Genomic DNA, 11,828 nt, shown 5'->3' on the forward strand with positions numbered 1-11,828 from the left:
AAAGTTTCAAAAAGGGATAATATTTATATACCAAATATAAATACTAAAAATTTTACAATAGCATTTAGAATTTAAAGTGAATTCATTAAACTAGAAGTTATAGCATCTCTTGTTAATTCCATTTCAAAACCACTTGAATTGTTTGATTCACCGTCATCATCACCATCATCATCACCATCATCGTCGTCGTCGTCGTCATCATCACTTTCTCGACCATGCACAATTTCTAAATCAATATTATTCTCATATGCCCAGTTAATATCTTCGTATTCCATAAAATCTGCATCATTTCGGCCGGCATGTTTTCGGATAAAATTGTGTATCATCATTGCAGCAACAACGATCATCGTTTGCTTTTCAAAACTATAACTTGGCATATCTCTTAAAATGGCCCATTTTTTTTTCAAAACACCAAAAGTTCGTTCAATCACACTACGTAATGATGAATGTGAATGATTGAATACCTCTTCTTTACCAGATACCGGTCTACCTCTACGAAAGTCAGGTAAATGATACCGCTGACCTCTATATGGTCCAAGATAACCTTTCATTTGAGGATATCCAGAATCAACAAGATAATATTTTCCTACATGTCATAATATAACAAACAATTAATTCAAGAATTTTTTTATAAAAATTATCAATTAAAGAACTTATACTTTATTTTTTAAAAAATCACATATAAATAAAATATCTAACCATTTGGTGGGTGCGGAAATTTGTATTTTGGATCTCAAATTGCATCAAGAAATATTCTAGTGTCATGTGCCGATCCTTCCCATCCAGCCATGACAAAGGTGAAACACATATTAAAATCACATACTGCCATGACATTTTGAGTAGGGATACATTTCCTTCCAATATAGGGAATTTGTTCATTTGGTGGAAGAATAGCGGCAATATGAGTACCATCAATTGCACCTATGCAATCCTGAACAAATAATCATATTAGTCTCGTGCATATTTTAAGTCGACCAAAAATATTAAAAATATAATAAGATAAAATTAAATTTTAACCTTAAAATGCGGCATATATCTAGAATCATTACGTATTTGTTCGGGTATTGAGCTAAAAAAAGGATCTTCGGGTGCAATTAGATCAGTGGCCATCCTTGAAACTTTTTCAAGCACAATTGCAAAGTACTGACTTATTGTTGATCTAGACCTTTGAAATCTTTCTCGATATTGGGAAACTTTTGCACCGGTACCCAAAATGTATAAAAAAATTCCCAATATTTCACTAGAAGATATGTTTCTTGAAGTTCGCAAGTTGTATCTTGTCTCCAAAACTCTCAACAAACTTGTGAATACCATTTTAGACATCCTAAAATTAATCATATAACGTGACTCGTGACCGTCAAGGATCTCTCGAATCCATGTTTCACCTGACTGTTTTGAATTCATGCATGGCTGCTTTAATATATACTTCTCGTAATATAATTGTACGGAAGAAGATGCAACAACAAATAATCGATTAAAACATTCCATGCGTTGTAAAATCTCTTTCTTTTCCTTTTCATCATCACAGTCATCACTGTTGTAATTCTCAACTATACTCATCACCTGCCAAAAAATTTGAACATCCAAAATCATATATAAACAACTATTGATAAAACTAATTTAGTATAAATAAGTAGAACATAAATTCAATAACCAAAGACCAAACATAAACAACTATTAATAAAAGTAGATTACACATAGATAAGTAGAACATAAATTCAATATCCAAAAACCAAACATAAATAACTATTGATAAAACTAGTTTAGGATTTTTGTTTAGTCACATAATAGATATCTCCTAACCCTAGAAGATTAGAAAATTTTCAGCTATCCTCCATTTCCGTCTTAAGCCACAAAGCTCTAATCTTGGGATTAATTGATAAAAACATAATTCGCTTGTCCTTATTGAGCAATAATCTAAGTGCGAAAAAGTATAGCGAACTAGCTTCGAACTTCTTCCGACATCTTTGTCGAGCACTTTGACTGCTTGTGGAATACCATATGGATCCATAACATGAGTCAAACTAGATGTGGCTTGACTCATATTGTCAGCTGCATCGTATAATTTTTCTATTTGACTAGACAATCTTGCAGCCCCTCCAATTTGCTTTGAGGATTTCTTTCTTCTAGTTTTAAAATGTGAACTTGATATCTCAGGGTTTTTCCTTTTTTGACCGTTTCCATCAATTTGAACATCATTTGAAATGTGAACATCATTTGAAATGTGAACATCATTTAAAATGCGAACATCATTTCTCACATTTTTTTCTTCATTCTCTTCAGGTATTTCATTGTTAACAACTTCAAAAATATCACTACGGAGTGTACCAGAAGAAGGTGCCCATGCTTTATCACCTGTTGCAACTATCCCCATAAACATTTGGTCTAACTTCCCTTCGAATTCAGGATCAATGCCCGATGTTCTAAATTTTTGAGCTTCAGGCACAACCTACATATCAAAAGATAGTTTAATAACAGTAATTATCAATAAACTCATAAATAAGAAAAAAACAAAAATATAGGGAATTATTAATGTACCTTTAGCCTACTCTCCCACCAATCATCCGATGCATCAACGGTTCTTTTTATAGGATTCCACCCTAGACCAGTATCTTCGCCTTTAAGTTTCTTCCAAGCTTACCATTCTTTTTTTAAGGCATCCCACCTATTTTTAAGTTGTCTTTGTGAAAAACCCTTGCCTGTTTCTTTCTCAAAGTTAGTCATTATTTTCAACCATCCATCTTTTGTGAAATGAGTACCAGGCCTATTGCCTTTCAATATCTCTTTAATACAAATATCACAAAATATTTCTGTCAATCTCTTATCCCACATTGCTTTCACTTTTTCACCACTAACTTCAATCGCCGACGTACTCATCTATTGTGTATATGAACAAATTCGTTTCAGCCAGTAAAGCAATTAAGAAAATCAAATGTCACAAAAGTATATTTTTTTAGATGTGTATCGAAATCAAGATAGGATCCTAAGCTTTTTTTTTCTCAATCAAAATCAACTTTCTAAGACCGGAATAATAACCATGAAAAAGAACACAACTAATAATAACATCAAACACAATTAAACCATGCAGCTTCAATGGCAAAACAAGCATACTAATAAAACATAAAGAGGCTGTTTAACGCTGAAATTATTAATGATTAATAAAATAACCTGAAATATTTTGCATTGGTTAAAAGTGCTTATAGAATTAATTTCTTTACGTTGGAGTAGAAATATGGAGAAGATAGCAATAAGCAATGAGCCATGTTGAGAATTTTCTCGACAATTGGTATCGAAATAATTAACATAGATAAAATAGTTTTAGGTGATAAATCAAAGTTAGCTTTAGCAGCAAACTTAATTAGCTCATTCATATCAAACATAATTCTTCTAATTTTAGATTCTTGATTAAATTATTCTTGACAATCTAATAATTGTACAAATTTATCTACATCCTCTATCTTTTATCTGTATGAACTTCTCTGTCATTCTATACTATAAATATATAATATCACTATCTGTAAATTCTTCCTTTAAATATTTCATTATTAATATTTATCTCATTAATCCTATCTTTTTCCCTACAATATTTAGCTATATCCTATTTTTCCACAACTAAAACATTTACATTCTTTTATAGATTTTTTATCATTATCTATATTATTTTGAGAAAGTATTTTTCCTCATATATTTCTCTCTTTTAGAATTTCTTCTTTTATTTCTCTTAAAATCTTTGTATCTATATTTCTTATAAGGATATTTTTACTTCTTTTAATATTATCTATTTTGTTAATATCTGAATAATCTTCCGACTCATAATTTATATTATTTATTATGTCTTTCCTATTACATCCTAGTTTAGGTGCTTTAAGATCTAGGCATACATCTTTAATAAATTTTAGATTAATTTTTGCTCTATCTTTGTTAGATTCAAGACATTGTCTTCTATTTGACTACAGCTAATATGGTGGCCTATTGTTTTGCAACATTCTGCTATTTTTTGTTGGGCTGAAGCAACACTAACCTTTTGACTTTCCTTCTTTCTATAAATAAACCAAATTTCAACAATCTTACCCAAACTTGAACGAAAAATTATCAACAAAACTAACCCATCACTGGAAGCAAAATCTTTATAAAGATAAAAGGCATAGACATAGTTCTTTCAATCTACAAACAACTAAAACAGTTTAATAAAAAAAAAGAAGACCCCAAAAAGAACCCTTTTTCAGAAATAAATAATATGAAGCATACTTAACAACAAAATTCAACAGGAAAAAAGAGAGCAAGATTTTGCTATAACGATCAATCGATTGGAATCAAATATATGGGAAAACAAGATCAAAAGTACCAGATTTGTGGGCGATTTGAGCTTAAGAGAGTGAGTGCAAGAAAGATTTGTGAGCTTTCAATAAAGCAGAGAGTGAGTGAGCGAAGCCCCAAACTGAGAGAAGAAGAGAAGAAGATGAGAACGAAAAAATTAAAGAGAAGAATGATAAGGAAAAGAAAAAACTCATCGGTGGTGGAGAAGAGGATCAAACCAGAGAAGAAAATATTGTTGAAAATTAAAATGGAGGAACAAAACACTTCTGCAAGAATTACAGCAGATGAGACATGTTTTGGTTATGATTTTGCTTTTTTTACTTAAAATGGAGGAAATAGGTTCTGCAAGAAATCTTTTAAAGCAGCAGGTGAAGATGAGAAGAACAAACCAGAGAACAAATCAGACAAGAAAAAAGGAAAATAATATCCTCTAACGTCTAGAAAAAGCAGAGGTTAAAATAGTAAAATACTGCCAAGAAGTACTTTTGGCTGATAAAAGCCAAAAATTTCTCCTTTTCATCTGTGCAAAAGTCCTTTTTTTAAGTTGAAAAAAGTGGTACAGATGAAGGTTGTTCTTTATTACTTTTAACAAAAAAATCACTTTTTTGCCAAAAGCCCATCAGGCAAGTAGTGCCGAACGGGGCCTTAGTGGCCTAGGGTTTCCACTTTCTGAAAAGAGTCAATGGACTAAGTTTTGGGTTAGGTTATTGGGCTATGTAATGGGCTAGGATTAGGTTTTAATGTTTTGGGTTTTAGGCTTGGTCTGCTATTGGGTCCTGGATCGTTTAAAGGGACTTAGATTATTTATTTGGTTTTATTTTGTATGGGTTAGTAAAGATTGTAAGCGGACTGTTTTTAGACTATTTAATTTAAAATATTTTTTTTGTTTTTTTACATTTTGTTTTATTGCTTCTGATGGGCCCGGGCAAATTGGGCCGCTTACAATTATTATTAAATTAGTAATTTATTATAAATATAAATATAAATTATATTTAATATAATTAATATGCTATTTTTTAATACGTGCTTAAAGTCTAGTATTTTAAGGTAAACTCCATGTGATGGCTTGATAGTTAAGGGTGTTCACCGTCTTAGGTATGGCTTAAATTCAAGTTGCACTAATTGCGTTTGTTGTTCAGACTTTGTCCTGTTATTATAATTCACTAAAAAAATCTCGTATTTTAAATGAACCTATCTACCTTGCTAATTTAAAACCCAATCTTATTAATTCCAATTCTATTTGATTTTGAAAATAATTCAAACCTTAAATAATGATCTCTAAATCATTAATAAATTCAAATGTTTTAAACTGTGATTCCATATAATTTTAATTTTTCTCTTAATAGTTGGATTTGAATTTTTCCGGGAGGAAAAAGCTGAAAATTAAAAAGAAAAATCTGATTTATCATTCTTCTATTAAAAAAATAAAGATAACGGTGGAATCACAATTTCATTTCTCTTTCTTCAGTATATATATACGGATAGATATAAGAGATAAAAATTTTAAACCCAATGCACACGACAATGTGCTTTATTCATATCAGATATACTACAAAAACATGCATTGCACTTATTTTGTGTTTAGCATTTTAGGGACTTACATTTTATATAAAAAACCATCTTCGAGATTGCATAAAAAAATTTTGAGAACCAACCCGATACAAAAAAATTACCAACCTAAAACTTAAAAGCATTACAAAAAGTATCAGGCATGAAATCTCACGTGTTAAACTTTTTAACACCTTGGCGTGCCACATCATACAGTTAACGCAGGAGCGTAGCTAGGGGTTGGCAGAGCCTCGACCCCCTAAAATGAAAAAAAAATTCATTTAGGAGCTCTTTAGACTTTTCAAAAAAAATTTAAATTAGTATCAGTAAAATTGCACTTTGGCTCCCTTAAAAATGATAAAAATTTGATTTAATCTTTTAAAAATTATAAAGATATAGGCTATTAAAATGGTGAATTGCATTTTTACTGTTGTAAAAGTTACAATTTAATTTCAACCCCTAAAGGTTTTTTTTGGCTTCACCTCTGAGTTGACGACCTATTAAGTTTTTCATCTATTTTGGGCTATTTTGATGAACATTGTGATTTGAAGGTTAAAACTGACAAGATTTTATTTTGAGGGTTAAAATGATATTTTTGCAAATTAGAAGAAAAATGTGATTATGCATTTTAACTTTTATTAACAATGTCGGAAGGATAGCCTGCCCTAAAAGCTATCATGTTTTAAGACCTAAAGCTAAGTTAAAAATAGATATTTTTGTTGTTTTTCCCACTGGTCTGAACCATGCTAATATTTCTCAACTAATCTAAAATGCAGAGTATGAAAGAAATTAAGGGGCAGTTTAGATGTGTGGTTGTGTGTGGTGTAGTACGGTATGTTTAGTTTATTTTTTCTCTCACGCTATAATATCTATTTAATCATACTGCCACATTTGTTTTTACACTAACTGTAGGTAAACACATTACCCATCCTAACTAAGTCTAAATCAAAATTAAAAACTTTGATTTAAACAAGTTAATCATAGATCTAAAACTTTTTAAAAATATACGAAATTTTTATTTTCGATTTCAATCATAAATGATTAAAATATAACGATAAATACATGTGACATTTTTTTCTTGTATAGCATGCTTATCTCATACATATACATGAATACATTTTCGTCAATTTCAATTTCATCATATACTATATGTGCACAAAATAAACTGACCCTGATGAGCCAAAAGTTTCTATGATTCTATTTTAAGAAAATGACAAACTACATAAATAGTTATCAAACTATAAAAATTTATTATAGATATTTAAAATAAAAGTTAATAATTTAAGCACCCACGTACGTTATATAGTACGGTCATTTTAGTCACTTCTACTAAAATTACAAATAGTAAACCCACGAACAGTTAAAAATCAAGATAATAATAAATTTAGCTTACAATTTTATTTATCACATCAACTTATTTGTCATTTTAAAAATTAACTCTCAAAATTTACAAATAATCTTAATTTAATTCTAAATCTAAAAATTCAAGTAAATATATAGAAGTACATAAATAATTTAAAAATGATATAATAATATATTTTGAAATATATAAAACAAGAAAAATGATTGGTGATAAGAAACAATAATATATAAATTTAAATATATATATACATAAATAGATAAATATTTTAAAAATATAATAATAAATGTTTATGGATAAGGCGGGTCGGATTTGTGTTGAATTTATACAAAGTATTTAAATTAAAATTTCAAGTTTAAGTATGATTCGATTAAAAATTAAGTTTATTTTTTGTTCAAATTAATTTTATTTAAAATTAATTTTATAAAAATTAATACATTAAAATGAAAATAATTTTTAACATATTAAAATTCATTAAAATATTATTTTTATTAAAAAACACTATCAAATATAATTAATTTAATATAAATATAAATATATAATTAATAATTAATATATAATTAATATTTAAAACTCAATCTTATTAATTCCTATTGGATTTTAAAAATAGCCCGAATCAGTAACCTTTATAAGGTAGATAAGTTTGAATAGAGAGTACATTTACTTGCCGTGCCGTTAGTAGATGAGATGAAATTAGTAGATGAGATAAAATTAACAATACTGTAATATGAAACAAAAAATAATACTCAAATCTAATCGTGAACTAAAATTTGTTGTAATTTGTTGAGAATTAGGCATAGATTAATATGATATAAATGGTTTAAACTAAAATTTTCCCATTTCTTCATATGTAGTCGCAAAACTATAATTATAGTATAATATGGATAGATATAAGAGTTAAAAATACTAAACGCAATGCACACGATAATGTGCTTTATTCATATCAGATATACTACAAAAACCTCAACCGGTGAACAACTAAACAACATGCATTGCATGCATTACACTTATTTTGCGTTTAGCATTTTTGGGTCTTAGATTTTATATCTAAAGCCATCTTCAACTATGCATATCACATCTCCTAGAATCTAAACGACACCTATTCAGTGCCGTCTCTGCCGCTTCACACATATCTTCAGCCTCTCGACTCTCCCACCGTACTCCCTGCAGCTTCAGCTGTTGTCCTAACGCCTGTTTCAAGCCTTGGCACCGGCAATCCTGCCTTAGGTTCTGGAGCTCGTAGCAGCACGAGTTGAGGTAGTGGGTGCCGTATCCGCTGTGGCTGCGGCCGGCCTGTTCGTTCATGTACCACTGACAGTTTGGGAGGTAGCCTTGCTGCCATATCTGGTCTTGACACGACCGCCGGTCGTGTCGGTACCAGTTTTCTTCGTCGCCGTCCGTGGTCCGGTAGATGGAGGCGTTGACGAGGAAGAAAGCGAGAGCGAAAGTGGCTACGAGGAGAGCGAACTTTGCCATGGTACGTTTTTTTATATATATAACTGGATTGATTGATATATGTGATGGGAAGAAAATGGGGGTGGCGGATGAAAGGATATTTATAATAGATTTAGGCCTTTGCATGGCGAGTACGTGTAATGTAGGGTTTCAAGTTTCAACACGTAGGTTTTTTTGCATGCAGATGGTGGTGAGAAATTAGATTTGTTTTTGTAAGTTTATACAACTAAAACCTAGGAAGAGATGCATAAATAAATCACTTATCAAAGATGCATCAACTTAAACATATTACTGAAATTTACGTTTGACGACAAGCACTGATCTACCAAAAAACAATTACCAAAAGTGTCAAGAGACCTACTGCATGATGCACAAAAGACCAAATCTCAAATGATTTATTCTCCTCCTCCTCATCTTAAATATATTATCATCACTATAATATATAAGAAAAGAAAGTTAATTATAAGTTTAAAGTATAACTATCAATATTATTTTTATTTAACATAAATTTAATTCGAGATTAATTGAATTTAACTCAAATAATTTAAATTAGACCAAATTTTGAATTTAAACATAAAAAAAAGTTCTTTTTACTTCAAAAATTGCTTATTATAATCAATAAGTAGTTAAGTGAAATGGTAAGGTACATTATACTATAAAAAAGAACATATGTTTAAAAAACAATATTTATTAAAAAAGATAACCTTAAACTCTAAACATGTACCATAAAACGAATACGCGTATGGAAACAAAATATAAAAAGCCAAATGGTGGGTATCAACGAGAATGACTATCACATGGTGCTACTTCAGGTGTCGTACAGGGTGCCAATTGTATGTTGTAAGTCTTAAACTTTTACCTTCTTCTGTTTTTTCTCTTTTGCTCTTAATTTTAAATATTAAAATTTTAACATATTTTAATCACTAAATTATTCATATAACATTATAAATACTAAAAACATTATCACACGTTATGTGTGTGAAAATCATGTATTTATCATATGTATATGCATATAGAAATTATGTATTTAAAATATAGAGGTATGTGTAAAAATAACATAAAGAAATTATAAAAGTAATGGTTTGGAACTAATTAATAGTAAAACATGGAATATTTATGATATTAAAATGAAAAATATATACAGAAAGTTTTAAGAATACTAAATGAATATAGTTGTTTATTATTGTTTTGTCATCAATTTTAAGTTGTTGTCGAGTTAACTTGTGCTTAAAAAACATGGTTTCATTTTTCTTTATCAAAAATTATCAAGTTAGTGAAAAAAAATTAATATTAAAATTCTATTTTAAAAAAGATTAAATATTGAGTTCACTGTGACACCAATACAATTTGATGAGAAAAATATTTTACGTTAAATTTTTATTAAAGCTTACTTAAAAATTATTATTTGTGTAGTGGTAAATTTTTTTTATAAATCCATTAAACATAGATCAATCCCTAGATATATTAATATTAGTTCTCTAAAAAAGCTATATAAAATGATGAAAAGATAAAAAATCATCAAAATAACAATAGAATCATTTAATAAAAGGGGATATTAGTCGTTTCCTAACCAAGTTGATACCTAATTAACATGTGACATCAACTCAATCAGGGGTTTTATTAATAGTAGATATATATACATTAATTATTTTATGATTTGGTTGTTGTGCACTTTCTTTTATTGAATTAGAAGTGTTGTGTTGAAGTGAAAACGCATTTAATTAGACTTCTTAATGTTATAATATATATGTCTATAAGTTTATGGACTGCGTTGAGGCAAGATGTGAAGGTTGGAGCTAAGTGACATTTGGCAATGCTTACTGCAAGTTGTCATTGAGGCAGTTTATTATTTGTCTTATTTGATTTGACAATTTAAAGAAAAAATTTTGCACCTGTTAATGTGATGTTATATTAAATATACTATGGTCTATCTATAAAAACCAATTTTTAGTTTTTGAAGATTGAATTGGATATGAGTGAATCAATTCAACCCTTGGAATGTGAAGATTCGATCAAGACTGTGTTGCTGGTTTTGGAGAGCATATCTTCGATTGATTGTGCTTTGAATTGTAATATTGTAATTGCTATTTTCAAGGAGTTATTGTGTATTCACTTAGATTCTATGTCAGCAAATATTAATATATGCTTAGAGGCTTGTCTAGGTTTTAGAGGTGAGCTTATCGAGAGCACTTTAATCTATTTATTAAGGAACTATTTTTAAGAGAGAGTGCAAACTGAATTGGAAACATTGTTGATTGTTTGCTGCCCAAGTTCTCAGGGGAAGAATTTAGAGGTGAGTGTTCTAGTTTTTAGGTACCTATACTTGCGGAGTGATAAAGTGTGAATCACTTATTCGAAGAAAACCAGTTAGAAAATTGTAAAGAGGAGAGGAAGAAGAGCCGAATGGAGGTGTTTTAGGATCAAAACAACACCAGCGAAGGGCGAATCACGATGCTAGATAAGAGAGGAAAAGTAGGTTTTCTTAGAGATGTGAAGAGGCAAATATTGGTACAAAAGAGATTCTTTTTAAAGTGGTAGAGAAGAGATTGGGCTTCTTCAGTGATTTTAGCGATTTTTTTGAGAAATAAAATGAATTACTTATAAAAATTAATAGGTCTAGCTACAAGTCACATTTTTTCACCATGCATTTATAGACAGGTTGTGTTGTCCGTTGGTATAAGGTTAGCTTATACTAACAGGTTATTGATATCCGTCATAAGTTTATTTTACGAATTTGAGCCGTCAGTATAGGTTCTATCCGTAAAATGACAATTTTTGTTGTACTAAAATATCATAATATTATATTAGTTCATCATTTAATTAAAATAATCTTAAGCAAACTACACTCAAGGTCACTTTAAAATAGTGTCGTTTCTATTTTGGTCATTTTATTTTTTTTATCAATTTTGTCACTTGAATTAATATAATTGTTTGAATTGGTCACTATCACTAAAAATTTTATTAATCCACTAATAGATTGTTGATATGATAGATTAGCCAATTGAATGACAAGACACTTTTTTTTCACTTTTAACTAAAGTTTAACAATCTCTCTCTAATTATTTCAAAATACTTTTTTTCTTCTTTCTCTTCTCTCTGTACCTCAGAAAACTAGAACCACAGTTGAGAAACAGTCATCCTTTGAGAA

General features: G+C 29.5%; 2 protein-coding genes across 2 annotated transcripts; both read right to left on the reverse strand.

Annotated features, from left to right (window-relative positions):
- Window positions 1-71: 71 nt before the first annotated feature.
- LOC108451137 (uncharacterized) lies at window positions 72-2,877 on the reverse strand. Its single transcript, XM_053027651.1, has 5 exons — window positions 2,700-2,877; window positions 2,539-2,618; window positions 1,943-2,449; window positions 1,386-1,563; window positions 72-586 (listed from the first exon to the last, which is right to left on the reverse strand). Exons 1-5 carry the CDS (start codon window positions 2,875-2,877, stop codon window positions 72-74), a joined length of 1,458 nt encoding a protein of 485 aa, XP_052883611.1.
- Window positions 2,878-8,129: 5,252 nt separating this feature from the next.
- LOC108451972 (2S seed storage albumin protein-like) lies at window positions 8,130-8,776 on the reverse strand. Its single transcript, XM_017749688.2, has one exon. It carries the CDS (start codon window positions 8,699-8,701, stop codon window positions 8,285-8,287), a length of 417 nt encoding a protein of 138 aa, XP_017605177.1. The 5' UTR covers window positions 8,702-8,776; the 3' UTR covers window positions 8,130-8,284.
- Window positions 8,777-11,828: the final 3,052 nt, after the last annotated feature.

This window comes from Gossypium arboreum, chromosome 5 (genome assembly GCF_025698485.1).
Source record: "Gossypium arboreum isolate Shixiya-1 chromosome 5, ASM2569848v2, whole genome shotgun sequence".
Lineage (NCBI taxonomy): Eukaryota > Viridiplantae > Streptophyta > Magnoliopsida > Malvales > Malvaceae > Gossypium > Gossypium arboreum.

Bases quoted from the DNA above. Each gene is read 5' to 3' on its own strand.
- LOC108451137 (XM_053027651.1), bottom strand. From the start codon at position 2,877: ATGAGTACGTCGGCGATTGAAGTTAGTGGTGAAAAAGTGAAAGCAATG. The intron at 2,619-2,699 runs GCAAGGGTTTTT...AGAAACTTAAAG, and splicing joins TAACTTTGAGAAAGAAACAG to GCGAAGATACTGGTCTAGGG. The intron at 587-1,385 runs GTGAAACATGGA...TATGACATGTAG, and splicing joins CATGAATTCAAAACAGTCAG to GAAAATATTATCTTGTTGAT.
- LOC108451972 (XM_017749688.2), bottom strand. From the start codon at position 8,701: ATGGCAAAGTTCGCTCTCCTCGTAGCCACTTTCGCTCTCGCTTTCTTC.